Below are 18,261 nucleotides of genomic sequence, written 5' to 3' on the forward strand. Positions count from 1 at the left end.
TCATGATTACAGTCCCGCTGCCTGTTCAAAGTGAACTGGGCATGGATGGGGTGGTGACCCAGAGGAGACAACAATGTAGCAAGAAGTGTGGTCAGAGCAGACAGAACAGAAATAAGAGGGAGGAAGAGAAACTTAAGGATGGAAAAAAAGGCAAAACCCCTGCTTTTTACAGTAAGAGGTTTGAACATGCCTCACAAACAATTTCATCTGAAAATAAATTCCAGTCAGGTTTACGGACAGCTGATTCAAGCCTGTAGTTTACTGCTCTTAGGGGTGAGTGAGGGATGTTAGTCAACTTTTTAATTAAAAAGTTGACTAAGGGTGGTTCAGTTACCTAGAGAGAGAATGGAGCTTTTTATGAACAGGGGCCCAGACTGTGGCCTGTCTCCCACGTGCTAGGTCTGAACTGCCTTTGGAGTAGAGGCAGCACAAAACTGCACCTGCTTGAGCAATCACTGTATGAGTGGCAGAAAGAATATTTAAAGCCCTTTCCCACCCTCCTCTGCATTAATCCCCACCCCGATCACCAACCCAGCTGCAGTTCAATCTCATCTCAGCTGGTCTGCACTGTTCACAGTAATAAACAATTTGACTTCAAGTTCCCTCCATGAAGCTTCAGAAAGAACAAGCACACACTTTCACTGGGCACTGTTAATGAGAACAGGAGAAACAGGAGCTATGTTAATTGTAAAGCTGAAGTCGAAGTAGCTTAACTAGGCTTCAGAAGCTGTCTACACAAACTTGAAGAACACTCTTCCTTCGACTTCCCTTATTCATGAAATAAGGGTTACGGAAGTTGGAATAAGAAGCCTGTTATTTCAAAATAACAGGCTTGTGTAGACACGCATAATGAATACAACTCCTCGGTCCTCTGTACAGAAGGCAGCAGTCTGTCTGGTGTCACTATAGGCTCGCTTTGCCTAGTCTCTGCCTTGTCATGTGCAGAGCTAACTTAAACCCAGACGTCACATCTAATCAATGCCAGCTGGTTGAAAGGGCAAAGCTAGCAATATATCATCAGTTTGAACAGTTCCTTTAGTTATGCAACACCGTGCTTAGCCATTGGAGTCGCACATTATAAACAATTTCAGGAACTATATTAACACCTGGTGTTTGACCACTCTTGTCCTTTGGCAAAGACAATAATTGTACAATCAGTGCAACAATAACAATCTTCCCTCCTGTTCCATGTATGAAACTTCCACCTTACCTTGGAAGAACAGGCCACTTGCTTGCTTAGCTGCTGCAGGCGAGACTGCCAGCCACACTACTGTATCAGCTCCCTGAGCCTCTGTGCGCAGTTTGTTCTTCATCCTTTCATAGAATTCTGGCATCGATGATCTCACAGCTGCAGTGAAGAACAGTGTGAAGGTGTTGTGTCAATCAAGGCTTTTTGCTAAAGAGTTTTTTAAAGTTTAAAATAGTACTAGTTTTTTGGTAGTGTGAAAGCAGTGCCCTTTTAAAATCAGGGCAAGAAGATGCTATTGTCCCAGGGATGGCAGATCCTGGTGCAAAGTTAGGTTGTCAAAAGATGAACCAGCGATTTCACATTGTTTGGATTAAAGTGTCCAAAGACAGTCACAAGGCTGAGAGAAGTTCCCCGGTTGTTTGAAGTGAATACACCATTTGTTTTCTCATGTTTTGCAAATTATCTGGTGATTTAGTATAAAATCAATGAAAATAGCTAACTGCTAGGAATGAGATCAACCCTAACCAGTGTAGTCTTTTGAATTATTTTACAAACACATGACCAAAAAAAGCCAAACAAACAAACAAACAAGAAGATCGCTACTATTCCCTAAGCTACACACAATGCATTTAAACTGAGTGGCTGTGTCTAGACTGGCAAGTTTTTCCGCAAAAATCATTTGATTTTGCGGAAAAACTTGCCAGCTGTCTACACTGGCCGCTTGAATTTCCTCAAGAACACTGACGATCTCATGTAAGATCGTCCGTGTTCTTGCGGAAATACTATGCTGCTCCCGTTCGGGCAAAAGTCTTTTTCCGAAAGACTTTTGCGCAAAAAGGCCAGTGTAGACAGCACAGTAGTGTTTTCCGCAAAAAAGCCCCGATCGCGAAAATGGTGATCGGGGCTTTTTTGCGGAAAACCGCGTCTAGATTGGCCACAGACGCTTTTCCGCAAAAAGTGCTTTTGCGGAAAAGCATCCTGCCAATCTAGATGTGCTTTTCCAAAAATGCTTTTAACGGAAAACTTTTCCGTTATAAGCATTTTCGGAAAATCATGCCAGTGTAGACGTAGCCAGTAAGTGTGAAGTAAAACTTTGGGAAAGGAAAGTTGATGCCTATATTTTTGACCAGCAGAAAACTGCAGGGGGATACCCAGAGTTGCACAAGGCCAATGGGTGTTGGGGAAGTTCTCTATGAGGCAAAGCCAGCCCCTGGATTTATAAAGGGGTATTCTGAAGCCTATTAAGAAGTGACATTCTAGAGCATGGGTTCCCAAACTGGGGGGGGGGGGGGGGCCGTGAAGAAATTCCAGGGAGGGCACAAGGCGACCCAGCCACCCCTCCATCAAGTTTTGCTGCCCTGCTCAGTTCCCTCCCCCCACAAAGCTTTTTTTTTTGGGGGGGGGTGAGGGTTTTTCAAAAATCAGAAAGGGTGGGCATGATGCTGAAGAGTTTGGGAATCACTGTTCTAGAGAATGTAAAAATAAAGACTTGTGACTAGACAGTGTCCTTTGACCTAGGCTGGAAATCTTTTATTGTGTATCCACCCGCTTTACAAGACAGAATAAGCTGAAATCTACTGAGGGGGGCTGAACTACAAGGGTGGTATGGGAGAGCAATAGAAGATACTCAAGCACACTCAATCGGGACTGGTGGTTTCCAAGCTCAAAGCAGAAAGGAGAGGGATATCACTGGGGGCCCACATTCTGAAGCATGTGTGGGGGTGGGGGTGGAGAGGAAGAATTACAGGAGCAAGTCAGGCTACACTGCAGATCTGCATCCCCAGCTCCATCTGACCTCAGGCTCCCTGTAAAACATGACAGCAAAGGATTCTAAAACTACCACCTTTCAAGAATTTAAACTGAAGATATTGGTGAACCTGTTAGGCAAATTTACAATAATGTCATATTGCAATTCAATGTCAGACCAAGACAGGGAAGGGATAAAAGCCTTTAGCAGACCGTACCTGGTGTATCTGCCCAGCCAGGATGCATGACTGAGAAATGAATATTTTTGTGCACCTTAGCCCATTGTTCTGTCAAGACTACTTGATGTCTCTAGGATACAACAAAAAATTCCATACTGAAAACATACTGAAAAGACCACTGATTAATTTAGTCTGTTATCCTGTCTCACAGTAGACAGTAACAGATACTTCGAATACACCCATAAAACACTGTGATTATCAGGTGACAGGCATTACAGAACATGTGCCACTCATATTGGGAACCTGTAATAACTGGATAAAGCAGCTATTCATTAGATAATGTTAGAGAGATGAGGGGAGTGAGGTCCTATCTTTTATCAGACTAAGTTTTGTTAGTGAAAGAGCATGGGCAGCGAGTTATATGGGCTCGTGGTACCCATGCTCCAGCAATATTCAGAGCCGGGGCCCTGCTCCAGCAATATTTGGAGCTGGGTCTCTCCTCCGGCCCTGCCTGGAACGGGCCGCAGCCCCTGCCGGCTCCCCCGCGCGTTCCCCCCCAGCCCTGGACCGTCCCTGCTATGCGCAGCATTCAGTCGGCTCCCCCTTGCCAGCACACGCTGCCCGGCTGCTGCTGCCACCACGCGGGGCATTCCCTGACCTGGGGAGACACCTGAGCATGATGTGATGTCACAGGCCGTGACTTTAAAACTGCTCAGTGCAGCATTGCGCCACAAGGCCTAGCTCCCCGTTCGGAGTCCGGGGACTTCTGGGGCCAGAGCGCAGACTCTTGCCCTGCAAAGTGGAAGGCAGAAAGTAGGGGAGACCAGGGAAGGGGGAAAACTAGGGGGAGGGGGAGGAGGAAGAAAGGGGTAGGCACCAAGGAACAGCCTGGAGGAGAGACAAAATGGCAGGAGCGGAGGTGTAAGTGGGAGGGGGACAGGGTGATGCTGGGAGAGGAGAGGGTAAGGACACTGGGGTCTACAGGGAAGGAGGGGGAGGTGCTGGGAGAAGGCTTGAAATAAGGGGTGGGCATGAGAAAGGTGGGGATGGAGCAAGTCATGTGAGGGCACAGAGGGGCATGAGGGAAAAAGGGGGCAAAGAGGGCAGGGGCAGTAAGGGAAGGGGGAGGCACCAGGAGGGTGCAGGGGTAAGGGAAGGTGCAGGTGCCAGGGGATTCTGGGGATGAAGCAGAAGGGCAGACACCTGCAGGGGACGGACCAGCACCAGAGGAGAGAGGCAGGGCAGGTTTGTAGAGGGAGATGTTAGAAGAGGGGATGAGGAGGGGTAGCTCACATGAGCAAAGCGGGGCTACTGGAGGAGTGGGCACAGGGGGGATAGAAGGGCTGGTGGCGGGGGGCAGGTCACAGGAGGGCTGAGGGCAGTGAGAAGGGCATAAGTCAGGACAGCAGGGGAGGGTGAGGAGTTGGGGGCAGAAGGCACCAGGGGAGCTGATGGAGCAAGGGGAGGAGACATGGCAGCAGAGAGAAAAGGTAAAGGTTTATAAAATATTTATTAATAACTTGGGTGCCACAATGGCATATCCAAACAAGCCCCATGAACTCAGTACTGGTGCACAACACAAAATTCATTCTGCTCATGGCAGGAAACTCTTAGGTTATGTCTACACTGGGGGCTTCTTGCACAAGGGTTCTTATGCAAGAAGTCTTGCGCAAGAACACGTCCACACTGCCATGTGTGAGCTGTACTTTTGCACAAGAGCATCCATGGCAGTGTCAACGCTCTCTTGCGCAAGAAGGCTCCGATGGCCATTTTAGCCATAGGGGTTTCTTGCACAAGAAATCCCTGCCGAGCATCTACACTGCCCTCTTGTGTAAGAGAGCTTACACCTGTTAGAAAAGAGCGTAGCTGTTGCACAAGACGCCCTCTCTTACCACGCCGCACTGTAAATTTCCTTGCGCAAAGCAGGCAGGCATTGTGGATGCTCTGTGAGTTCTTGCGCAAGAATGGCTGTACTTGCACAAGAAGCTGCGAGTGTAGACATAGCCTTAGAGGGAACACTTCCCCAAGCCTCCCTCACCCTGAGTTAATGTCACACATATTGAGTTAATGCAATTGCAGGATGGCTGCATGAGGGGGGTTTGGTGGGGGCCAAACTAATCCCTGTTGGTAGAAGGATGGTGGGAAAATTCCTTCCAGAGGGGTGACATGACACCTTTTACTTCTGGTCATGTGTCCATCTTGCCCTGAGCATGTTACCTCCAGAAGCATGGTTAACTGGGGTCAGGGAGCATGGCTAACAGAGCACCACTAAAAATTATACAAACCTGCCTCCCCTGTGAAAGAGAGCAGTTTTTGACCTATGTAGAACTCTTCAAGATAACGTTATCAGAGACCAGATGGAGTGGTAAAAGTAATCACGTATGAAGCAATAGGAACCTTTCCTTTAATAAAAAAAACCAAAGCTTTTAGCTAACCAGTTCAGGCAGCTTTCCTTCATCAACTCTATTTACTGCAGGCTAAATATAGGGACAGAAAATGGAAAGAAAAAAAATGACAAATCCAAGCTAATTTTCTGCCTCATCCCTTCTAAAAAAATTGTTGGGGTTGGGTCAAATCAAACACTGGTATTGCTCTCTTGCAGTGCAAGATTTAGCCACTCCTCAAGCTTCTCTAATATTTACTGGTGATATGCAACATTAATTTCAGTTTCAGCAGGAAATGAGCTATATTGATAAGAACTGTTGCCAGATGTAGTTTAGATGCAGTGAAAAGAGCAATCCTGTGTCAATAGCACTTCCTTTTTGCAGCCTTTTTTAAAGGAGGCTGCATCATATTCTTAATCGTTCATATACCATACCTTGTTTTGGGCATAGACCATAGTACCATCGAATGTTACATTTCCAGACTGCAAATCAGATACGTCTAATTTCTGAACCAACATCCCTCCTGAAGAGACTGTTATCTGTAATAAATTAAGTGAAGGTAAATACATAATCCCTCATGTTCATTCGGATTATTACAACCCACTAATGAAGTCAAACTGCATGCAAGATTCTTCTGTTCTATTCTCTTTACACTCTCTGCTTGCTGAAGAGAGCCATCACACCTATGTCCCAAAGAGTACAGGGACAGCTGACAAAAGAAAGGTAAAAAATGGAGCAGATCCTCACTCAAAAGTCTCTTGACCCCATTAGGGACCTGATCATGCTTGTATCTTCTCACTAGTCAAGGGACACAATAGGGATAGGCTTTTTAATTCACTGATTGAGGACCAACACAGGGAAAAGCCAATCAATTGTTTTTATTTAGACACAAGCACATTAAAAAGCCTCATGTCCATTTCTAATCCTAGCACCCTTTCTCCTGATACTTTATGCATAGAGGTAGGGGGTAGGCAACAGAACATCTCCGCCCCCCCCCCCCCCCCTTCTATTTATTTCGAGTTTCCTTATCCTCCAATCATAACTCCGGTCATCTGACGAAGTGGGCTATGCCCACGAAAGCTCATGATACCATCTACATGTTTTGTTAGTCTATAAAGTGCTACTAGACCATTTGCTTGCTGTTTTTTTTCCCTGTAACAGACTAACTCGGCTACCCCCTGAATCTTCTAATCCTGGCAGGTTACAAGACAGTGAACCTTAAAATATAGGTGGCAGTTAATTTATTAGAATGTTTTTCAATTATTTGTATAAACAACAATGTTTCATAATAAAAGATCCCCTTCTGCATCAAAGTCTAGAAGGCTCTTTTAATCCTATGGTTTTGTTATAGATGTCTCACTAGACTGCAGGAGATATGTTAAAGAAAATAGCAATCTCTGAATAAGATACTTTATCTACTTCACTGACCATCATAGCTCCTATAGCATTTAGAATGATGTTGCAAAACAGAATAGAATTCAGATTTTGAATGGATGACTTCTATTTATTAGAGTCTAAGTGTGTTAGGCACATAACAGAGAAGTAAGTCGTACCGGACTGCAAATATCATGCACCCAAGCAAAGAGGAAAGAGACACTGCCACAAAACACAAAGAGAGTGTAGTAAAAACAACCATTTAGAAAGCAGCATTATAAACTCACAACTCTGGGATCATCTTCTTTTTCCAACAAAGGCAATAGAGCAGTTGTAAGAACGTATGTGCCTAGAAGGAGAAAAAGACTATTTTACCAAACACAAGTCCCTCCAAATTACTGACTCAATTTCTCAGCCATTTGGTATAAATAATCAAAGAGTCTTAAAGCTGCTCTGAATTGACAACTTATTAATAAAATGTAGGTGTTCGTCAGACGCATGTAGCATATACAGATGGGGCACTGAGTTAAGCCTTTTATATACACTATATATACTGCTAGTTATATTCCAGGCATAATTCTAAAAACAATATTGTTTACTAGGGAAAAAAACATGCCAGAGAAATCTCAACTGTGGCAGACCGACATTATTTCTATTTTCTCCCCCTAAAAATAACTTCATATACCCCACATTTCAGTAATTGAGTGTTGTGCAGAAAACTGCCTGCTTATTTACAATGAGGGGGAAAGGAGGGTTTAGTATTGCCTGTTCAGGTTGAATGACCCTTCTCATTATACAATACAATTTTCAGTTGCTAAGTACCTGCCTCAGGCTGGGGAAGAGGGGTATTTGTTTGGTTTGTCGTCCCCCTCCCCAGCCCCGCAAGACCATTCAGCTGTTTCAAAGTACAAAAACATGGGGGGGGGGGGAGAGAGAGAGATGTTTTGCCAAGGTTAAATTCTGGAGGGTTTTTTCTTTGAGAGGCTCTAGTGCCCTAATGCTTCAGAGCAAGAACTTCAAATTTGGCAGTGAATGGCCTGTATGCTGAGGATGTGTCTTTTGCCACCTCTGAAAACCTTTGAGGGGCTTATTATAAGCCATTTGGACAAGTTATAAGCTGGTGGGGGGAGGCAAGGAGAGAGAGCAGTTTGCAAAAGCTTAGATGAGACTTTCTAAGAGACTTGCGAGAGCTAAAATCTCCAATATTGCATCCTCATTGGGCAGCATGCTCTTCTAGCCTGTGTCCGACTAAGGCCTTTCCCTGTAGTTGCAGTTCTGGGCTGCTGCAGGCCATATCAGAACCAGGTACCAAAACAGAGTAGGGAGCCAGTCTTGCCTGTGAGCTCAATGCAGAGAGAATAAGTGATGGAGCAGAGGGAAGAGGAAAGGCAAGAGAATTAAACAGACTGAGAATCTAAGCCAGAAGAAACTAGGACTGGGAATTTTGGCAAAGAAAGGGGAAGAGACTGGCTGGGCAAGAAGACTGGGACCTAGTGAGGTGGAGGTAAAGCTGGGGGAGGGAGGAAGAGAGAGAGAAAGAGAGAGAAATCTGATGAGGAGGGAGGTGCAAGGAGAGAATTGGTACTGTCCAGGCAAAGAGTCTGACAGGAACTATGGTTTTGCAGGGAGGTGCCCTGAGACAAGAAACAGAACAGATGCCATGAGGCACTTAGGGTTTGAGACTGCAAATGTTTTATTTATTTATTTATTTTAAATAAAAGATGGGCAGTGCACAGGAAACCAGTTAACCTTTCACATCCCTAGAGAATGTAAGAGTCTCTCACTGGAGTAAGTCTACACAGCTGAATTATTTCGGAATAATTTCGAGCTCAAGGACTCCTTACTCCCACTCACGTAACCCTCATTTCATGAGGAGTAAGGGAAGTCAGAGGAAGAGTGTTTTTCCTTTGACTTCCTGCTGTGTAGACAACACCAAAAGCCAAATTAAGCTATTTTGACTTCAGCTGCGTAATTGATGTAGCTGAAGTTATGTACCTTAATTCAACTTTTGCCCTGAAGTGTAGACGTGCCTTACAAGGGGCTGGAAGACTGAAAAAACAGCAGCAAAGCAAGGTCTCTATAGACATTGGTTGTTCCCAATGAATTAAGCAGAATTCTAATAGGACCACAATCCTGGTTTGAACTTTCATTTTGATGGGGACTCTTCAAATCCAAAGGAAGATCAGACTGGGGTAAATTCACTTCATTCCCAAAATCCGGAGGTATAGCACATCTGTTATTCCAAACTTATTTGTCTCCCAGAACAAAGATCTTTAAAAAGGTACTAGATTTTGTTTTCAAGTTCTGAAGAGATGTGGTTGTTCATCATTTAAGGCTGTCAGTCCAGCAAGTGTTCTTTTAGCTTTGTGAGAAACAAATGCCGAGGACTAGAGCCCTTATTGTGACAAAGGACTGGCTCATCACATAAGTTTTACCCCTCAAACCCTAATTTCTCTTTCTGCAGTTTAATAAGAGTATTAAGCAAACTAAGCACAAAAATAGTAGTCCCCAAAAAACAAATTCAGAGTGATTTATCTCTGTAGCTGCCTGTACAGTTGCTTGGAAGTAATGCGTGAAAATAAAGATTTTACAGCAGTGGCTGCCTAATGACACCTGGAGCAGCACGCACTGATGTGAACGTTCAGGCCTCAAAAGGCCCAGATCCTCAGAGGCATTTAAGTGCCTAACTTCAATGGAAGTTACATGCCTAAATACCTTCGCAAATCTGGGCAAAATTTCATGGAGCTTACTTTCTGACACTGCTATGTAATTCCCTGAGTGGTGTCCCAAACCTAATTATTTGGCTACCAATTGCTCAATGCTTTTTAAAAACAGAATAAAGATTACTTGGTGCATCTTCTAGTTGCAATCTCCACTATTTAAAACCTATATACTTAACTAAAAAAAAAAAAATACTTACACAGTGCGACAGTTATGTACAAATACAAAAGGCCAAGCTATTCTACAAAATTCAGCTAACATCACGCAGGGTTTCATTACACAATCACATGCTATCGGGCAAATAATTTACAAATCTGAACAGGTTACAAATGTGAACAGGTTACAGTACGCAGCAATACAGATGTAGAATTTCCTTTGAGTGATGGCAGGGGAAATGGGAATAAATGGGAATAAAGGTCATGCTGTCTTGCAAAATAGTATTATGAATTACATGACATTATTGAAAAGAAATGTGGAGACATTCCTTCCTCCCTCCCCCACTTAAATATTTTGAACATTACTTTCTCCAGAGAGAGATAACAGCTAGAATTTTAGTTTGGTGGAACAGAATTGAGAAAGACTGACCAAGATTTCCATCATTAAAAGAAAAGAAAAAGAGCAATTTCTGAAACTTAACTTTGAATTGATTTTGCTCTTCTCATAATTAATAAATAGTGACTCCATATTAGTAATATCTATTATTTTTTCATCTTTTTTAAAGTAAACCAGTGACCCAAATATATAAATAACCCACAATGAACTTCTGCATACAGGCACAGGAGAAATGTACACAAAACCAAACTGAACTTGGTAAAACCAGTGTAAACAGTACCAAGTAGTATAGGAAAGATTCATTAACATTAAGAGAAAGGAGTAAAAATACTGAACAATCCAAAAGTTATTATTAAGAAAAAGGACAAAACAAGGAGGCTTTAAAATGAAATACAGGTGGTAGGGAACAGAAAGTGCAATGTGAAATTACTACCATTGAAATGGCATTAGATGTACTGTATTTTAGAGGATGCCCTATTTAAAGTAGGAGAGATCTAGGTGGTTATTCACATTATGTCCCCCTCTCTCTTTTCATTCATTCAGGAAGGTAGTTTTTCAGTGACAGAAGAGGATTCTTTTAGAAAGAGCTAGTGCTCTGAATGCTGTGGGACTATTTAGATATGGCTACACATTCCAAAAGTAAGAAACTATGGCCTAAAGGAAGGCAATACGATTATATGAATTGCATTAGAAACATGTCACATGCTTCTGCCCAAATGGGAGATTTATTTATTTTTTAATCATAGTGCCACAAGAGAGTAAGATCTCTTCAGGCTCTCATCTGGGAGTCAGTGACTAAGCGAGAAGACTTAGCAAATGTTAGGCCACTCATCTTCAGACAGCGTTAGACAAAATCCTATGTCTAACTGGATTCTAATGAAGTGGAAGCTGACTAGAGGAAAATTAAGCCAGCCACAGCATTGTTTTACAAAATGAGGTTTGTCACAGCAGTAACTTATCGTGTCTTTTGGCATTAAAGTGGAGTTTTGTTAAATTCAGTGACTTTTTAAGAAACATAGGGATCTGAATATTTCTTTGGGAAAAAATCTACTAGTTTTGTTTCTGTAAACTGGGCTTACACAATAATCAGTGGTGCATAATGTTTCATCCTTTTCAGAAAGTAGACAGATGAGCTGTGCTCATCTTTGGAAACCATTCAGCAATGTCGCACATTAGAAATTAGACAATATAGGTTAAAGTTCAATGAATTATATAGAGTAGATGGTATATCAGTAATTATACAGAGTAGTCCAGAGTAGATGGTATGTCAGTAAGAACAGAATAGGTTTTACTTTAAACAAACAAACAAAAAAGCCACATACACATACACCATATGTATTTTAAACACATAAAAAAATACCCCTACTATACATTCCCTAGTGATATGTTCCATAATTGCCCCACTTACTCCAAAATCCTCTAATCAATTTATATAATTTGAGCTCATGCTTTAATTAGAATCTTTTCCATTTTGATAATTTCACAGTTAACACACAGCAGTAAAACCATATGTCACAAAGCTCAGTATTTTGTGATCACATTGTGAGACCTTCATAATGCTCGAGTTCTAAAATTAGGAACTCCTACAGAAACAAATGATGCCAATATTCTAGATATTTGTTAGCTCACAAATTTCAATTATAATTTTTAAATCGATTGATTTTTCAATTCACCTGTCATGAAACACAAGCTGAAGGGCCTCTGATGAAAGGACAGTATTGCTGAAAAGCCATTTTGTAAATTGTTGCAGAGGTTTTCATTCACAGCAAATCATACTAGTTCTACAGCAATAAATTAGTGGGAAAGCAACTACCAAGCAGTCTTAGAAGACTATGCTGTATTAGAACACTCATCCTTGCTACACAAGGCTACAAAAATATATCTTGAGCTAGACAAAATGTGCATCTGCCCACATGCCAATTGAAAGCAAATGTCAAGAATGCCTTCAAGTCAACATTTTAATTGGTTTTAATATGCTATTAGTTAAAAACAGCCAGATTTTACACACTTAAGACTTGAAGATCACGAGAATATAAAAAGCAACATTATCCATAAGAATATGCTTCCTTACCTATGGCAATGCGTTTATCTAGAATGACCCAAAAATCTTGGATTTCATAATTGATTTATAAAGTAAATTAGTACTTCTGCAAGAAGAAAAGAGTAAAGCTGATGTGTGTTTATAAAAATAAATTAATTGATGATGCAATCACTGCAGACCAAAATGTCCAGGGAACATACTGGAATAGTTGTGATGTTCTATTTGGCAATTAGAATTAAATTGTTGGTGAAGTTTTTAATCCTGTAACATTCAGACAATGGCAGGCAGCCAACACCACACTCAGTGTTGTTTTTCCCCATCTGCCCATGCTTTGCATCATATCAGCAACAGTGTTATTTCAACTGTGAAAAAAAAAAAGTGGAAACAAAAATATACCGTTTGATTATACAGGTTTCAATGGTTCATTCATCTGGTAAATTCATTTTTAAAAAGATTAATGGGCTTGTTTTTGCCACAACCAAGTGTTTTTTAAATTGATTACACTCAAGGTTTTCCTGGAATTGTTGAATTGTTTATCTTTGAGGCCTCTTGTTTACCCATAGGCCAGCTCTTTCAAGCAGTAAATCAGAATTCTAGATTAAGGAAGTTAAAATGTGGTTAATTGATTAGTCGATAGAATTTCCATCGACTAGTCAACAGGCACGTTCCACATTCCTCCTTTGAAATGGAGGAATGCGAAATTCTCTGTACAGCCTGGGGCCAGCGAGAAGTCCTGCTGACTCGGGCTGCACACGGGTGCTGCTTTGAAATGCACCTGAGTCCCCCGTGTGGGCTCTTGTGCATTTCAAAGGAGCAGTGGAGCCTGGGGTTAGCGGGGGACTCCCCAGCTGACCCCAGGCTCCACGCAACATTTCTCCAGAACCTGCCCCAGTTCTAGAGAAGTGCCTTGTGGAGCCCAGGATCAGCTGGGGAGTCCCTTGCTGACCCCGGGCTCCACTGCTCCTTTGCAACGTATGGAGGCAACATTTCAAAGGGGCAGCCACTGCACAGCTGTGCTGCCTTGGGGTTTCAAAACAGCAGCACTGTACAGCTGTGCAGCACTGCCATTTTGAAGTACCCTTCCCCTCCTTTGCTGTCTCTACCTCAGAGACAGCGGTGGGGAGGGGGAAATCGACTAGTCTTCAACATCCCTATTCTAGATGTAAGTATAGGTTGAACCTCTCTAGTGCAGCATCCTTGGGACCTGACCAGTGCCAAACCAGAGAATTTGCCAAACCCGTGGGAGGTCAATATTGTCCAGCAGCATTACCAACACTTCCCCTGCTTACTGGGCTCTTGGAAGACATTTAGAGGTAATTTAGAGCTAAGTAACAGCACAGAACACTGAGAATCAGGACTGGTGCCTGTAAACACTTTCCGGGACTGCAGGAAACTTGGACACAACCATGATAAGCAGACATACAACTAACCAAATTCATGCCAGACTACAGATATTGCTAGACCAGAACGTGCTAGATTAGAGAGGTTCAACCTGCACACTGTTATTTAAGGGCCAGTGATGGGGCTGATGCTCCCTGTCCCCATTTGGAGAGGAGAAGCAACATTTATTCTCTCTGTGGTCTCATCCTCCCATGGGACACCACATCCTAATGGCCTAAATCAATTTCAGTAGTCTGCTTTCAGGGCAGTATGGCCAGAGCTGGTCACAGCAGTCCTCTTCCCCCATTCCTCACCTTAGGGCTCAAACAGCAGAGGGATAGCCTGCCACAGGGTCAGGAGGAAATCCAACTGCAAGTTGCTGCCTCATTCAGGTGGGAGATACAACTCCCGCACTCTCTCTGGGTCACTTCCTACTGTATGTCTTCAGGCTGCCCTCTGTGGACTGTTGGGGGTCACTGAGCTCCTCCACAAAGCAGATCCTCCAGGTCTCCCTGGGTTCTGAGTGGGGATGTTAGATATCAAATCATTCAGTCACATCAAATCTTAGCAGTTACACAATTATTTGATAGTTCCCGATGGAGATGCTGCAGTGGGCGTGCAGGGGAACAGCTCAGCAGCAGCCAATACATGTGGACAGCTGGCTTGAAAGACAGCTTGCCACATGTACTGACTCCTGCCTGCTCCCCTCACCCTCCGTGCTGCTGCCTCTTCATCAGAGGCAGCAGCGCAGCAGTGGTGAGGGTAGGCAGCTCCACAGGATCTGGGTCTCAAGGAGAGCCAGCTTAAAAGCCAGCTCCCCACAGGTACCAGCTCCTGCCTCCTTCCCACTGCCTCGGATACAGAAGCAGCAGGGTGGGGGGGGGGGGAGAGAAGGGAGAGTGTAGTTGATAGGATTAATTGATAAACCCAGGCTTATCGTGCAGTCAACTACACACTGACATCCCTAGGTTCTGGGCTTCATGGGTGCATGTTGCTTCCCAGGCAAGGTAGTGGCTGTTCTTCTACAGGAACCTTCACCACAAGCCCTTCCTCTCCAGCTGTCCACCCTGAATGGGCTGAGCGACTCCATATTACATCTGCTCCTCAGTTGGAGCATGCCCAGCAGGACCATAGGGGCATGGCCTCCTCAGCCCAAAGAGTGGGATTAAGCCTCAGATTATCAGTGTGGGGCTGTCACACCCCTTCGGAGGCCTCAATCTGTCCACTCAGCAAAAGAAAGGTGAGTGGACGGTGAAATGTGTGCGAAAGTCAAGACATGGTCTACACTTACTTTATACCACAAAGCTGTGCTCAGTACTGGCTTCCTCTGCCCTGCTATGTCGAAAGGTGATGCAGCCAGTGGATGAATTATTAACAACACTAAAATAAAACTTCATCTGTAGGTCTCAAAGCACGTTACCAAAGCAGGCAAGTATTTCCATTTTACAGCTGTGGAAATGGAGGCACAAAGGGAGGAAGTGACATGCCCAAGTCACCAGCAGACCAAATGACAGATCTGGGAGAGTCTAGTACAGAGGTTCTCAAGCTTCATTGTGCTGCAATGCCCTTTGACAGCAAAAGTTTCCACAAACTCAGGACGGGGAACTGAAGCATGAGCCTGTCCAACCCTCCTTCCCCAACCGCAGCCTGTAACCTGAGCCCCACCACTCAGCTGAAGCCCTGGAGCTTCTGCTTCAGCTCAAGGTGGTGGGGCTCTGACTTCAACTTGGTGGGGCCCAGGGGAAAAGTCAGCACTAGTGACCCCAGGAACATGGGATCTCAACCCACAGTTTAAACATCACTGGTCTAAGTGGGGCTGCCTCCAGTGATTCAGTAATCCAGACCCCTTTTAGGGAGAAAGGGGTTTGCAAACAGCGATGGAGGCTTGAGTAGTTACCATTCGGGAGCTGTGCTGCATTCTAGGGCACAAAAAGGAGGATCCTTCCCCATGTCCTATCCACTATTTTGACTGAATATTGGGAAGAGGATGTGGCTTGAACTATTAAATTAAAACAGAAAAAGATAGTGAAGCAAGGGGAATTCGGTTCACTTAGAGTGAGGAACAAAGACACACTCTAGTCTATGATCATCCTCCAGAGTGCTTTAGCGTTCCCACTGCCAGTCATTGCCAATATAAACTCTAGATGTACTGTTTTCTCATATTGGAGTGAGGAGATGTGACATGTAAAAATGAAGTCAGACTTCCCTTGTTCCAGTACTTTACAGGCCTTATTACAACTGTGGAAGATTATCTTTAATGCACCAACAAGCAAACAGTGATGAGTGCTCCATCCATCCACCTCCACTGGCAGCTTTTCCACACGCTGATTGAATACTGTCAGTTGGGATAATCATCTTGCAGAGGCTTCAAAAAGGCAAATGCTGACTAGGAAGCCTGTATGTCACAAGAAATCACTGCTTATCAGTGCAGCACCTCCTTGACAAAACAGCCACACCAAGGACGAGTCCAACCTCTAGGATGAGATTTAAGCTCAGCCACATCTGATGCAACAAGAGTTCTCCACGTACCCATATTGCTTAGGGATGCTAGAAATAGTTTATTTTAATAATCATGTAACTGCAACAATTCATAGTGGTTACAGTTACTAAAATGCTCCGCCCTGGGGGCGGGGGTGGCAGCCAGTGCGCTCTCGTCTCCTGGGCCCACTTCTGGGTAGTCCCCTGCCATTCCACACGACTGCCTCTGTAGCAGAGGCAACAGGTCTGAATGGCAAGTGGCTCTTCTGCATGCTCTTCATTTAAAACTCAGACTGGTGGGCTTGGACTGAGCCAGCCTGCCAGTCTGAGTTTTAAATGCAGAGCACGCCTGGGAGATGGGATTGTTGCGGTTAACTAGGACTATTAACTAATAAGCAATTCATTATTGGTTAAACAGTTTGCTGGCCAGATGCTAACATCCCTAATGCTGCTACACAAGAAATCATTTTGAACTGCCCCCAACCTGCTACATAATCTCACCCTATGAGCATGACTTCTTACGTGTAGGGTTGCCAAACGGTTTAACCAAAGACACCAAACACCGCCCCCCCCCCCAAAAAAAAAAAAACCCACACTGGGAGGGAAATTCTGTTAAGGAAAAAAAAGGGGGGGGGGGATCAAAGTTGTTGAGCAAAAAGAAAAAAAAATTAAACAAAACAGCATGGCCCTTTCAGGGCATACAGAGTCAGAATAGGGATAGGAACAGGGGAGCAGTTGAACACTAAGACCCAGTGAAGGCGTTGCTTCCCCTTGGTCTTTAGGCTTTTTGCCGTGGCCATTTTGTTTTCTTGATCAAGCCAGATTGCAGCTTCCCTGCAGAACCAGGTAAGGAGGAGGTCTTGGGGAAGGGAGGGGGGGCAGGAGGCCGGGGGCTGGACCTAGTTGCCAAGTGTGTCATAGGATTGCCAGGTGTCTGGTATTTTCGCCTCCTGGCAGGGAAAGAAAGAAAAAAATCAGAAAATACCAGACATTTTAGGTGTCCAGTATTTTCTGATTTTTTTTTACCGGACAGGAGGCGAAAATACCGGACTGTCCAGGTCAATACCGGACACCTGGCAACCCTATTTATGTGCTGCATTAAGTTTAACACTGTGGTAGTGCCCAGAGTTCTGCTCTACTAGATGAACATACAGGAAGAGATGAGCCCTGCTCACAAGCTGACAATCAACAATTTTAGCGTAGAAACTTAAAAACAACCCATCAAGACACAAAACCCAACTGTGAGCATGCGTGCAGTGCACTCTGTCCTCCCACATACCCTACTTCTTCCCTCTGCCAGCTTTCACTCATGTAGAAAAGTAGGATCAATTCTAGAAATTCTTAGGCTATGTCTACACTACAAGGTTTTTGTGCAAAAATGGCTGTTTTTGCGCAAAAACCCGTGGAGCGTCCACACCTCAAGCACGCTTTTGTGCAAGCAAATCGACAGTAAAATGGCAGAACAGAGGGCTTTTTGCGGTGTAGGCATACCTCCTTCTACGACAACTCCTTTTTGTGCTATAGTTCTTGTGCAAAAAGGTATGTGTGGATGCTCCACAGGGGTTTCTTGTGCAAAAAGAGGCTGCCTGAAAAAGCACAGGTGCTCTGATAGCCATTCACAGAAGACACAAGAGTGTCCATGCAGTGTGCAGTGAGGTGTGGACGAACTTTTGCGCAAGAAGTTTTTGCGGAAGATCTCTTCCGCAAAAATCTTCTTGCGCAAAAACCCTGCAGTGTAGACAAAGCTTTATTCACAAAAGCAGCCCTTCCTTTGCAACAGTATCAACTGAAATGTGACGTCAGATCTCTAAGTGGTCTTTGCAGCAAGGATCATTTCAGGGTTTGTTCTGTGAACTGCCATGAACATTATAGAAAAAAAGACACACAGCTGGACTACCCTATTCAACAGGAAAGTTTTAACATTAACAAAATACATCTGGAAAAAAGTCTGGCAAACCAAACAGTCACAAGGTGGCTTACATGATACACAGGCATGAAACTAGACTGCAAAACTAGACTTCAAATACCCCAGGATACAGCAAAAGATAGTTTGCTTATCTTTTTTTCATAGACACTAGAAAATTCTTTCTTGGACTATCATTACACAGAAATTTCAGATAAATACAATGTGCAGACTTCTCTATTATCTTCGGGTACGTCCACAAAGCAGGGCTTAACTCAAAATAAGCTACATAAATTGAACTAGGTCAATTGTGT

At 43.8% G+C, this 18,261-nt stretch overlaps 1 protein-coding gene across 1 annotated transcript in view; it reads right to left on the reverse strand.

The window, feature by feature from the left end:
* DHRS12 (dehydrogenase/reductase 12) overlaps nt 1-18,261 on the reverse strand; it is a 44,161-nt gene that overhangs the window by 4,409 nt on the left and 21,491 nt on the right. The window contains exons 6-9 of the mRNA XM_006124893.5: nt 7,160-7,221; nt 5,933-6,037; nt 3,154-3,244; nt 1,211-1,348 (exon numbers count right to left, since the gene is read on the reverse strand). Of these exons, the coding sequence (XP_006124955.3) occupies nt 1,211-1,348; nt 3,154-3,244; nt 5,933-6,037; nt 7,160-7,221 (396 nt within the window). The remainder of the gene's footprint in view (nt 1-1,210; nt 1,349-3,153; nt 3,245-5,932; nt 6,038-7,159; nt 7,222-18,261) is intronic.

Source organism: Pelodiscus sinensis, chromosome 1 (genome assembly GCF_052426305.1).
Source record: "Pelodiscus sinensis isolate ZL-2025 chromosome 1, ASM5242630v1, whole genome shotgun sequence".
In the NCBI taxonomy this organism is placed as follows: Eukaryota; Metazoa; Chordata; order Testudines; family Trionychidae; genus Pelodiscus; species Pelodiscus sinensis.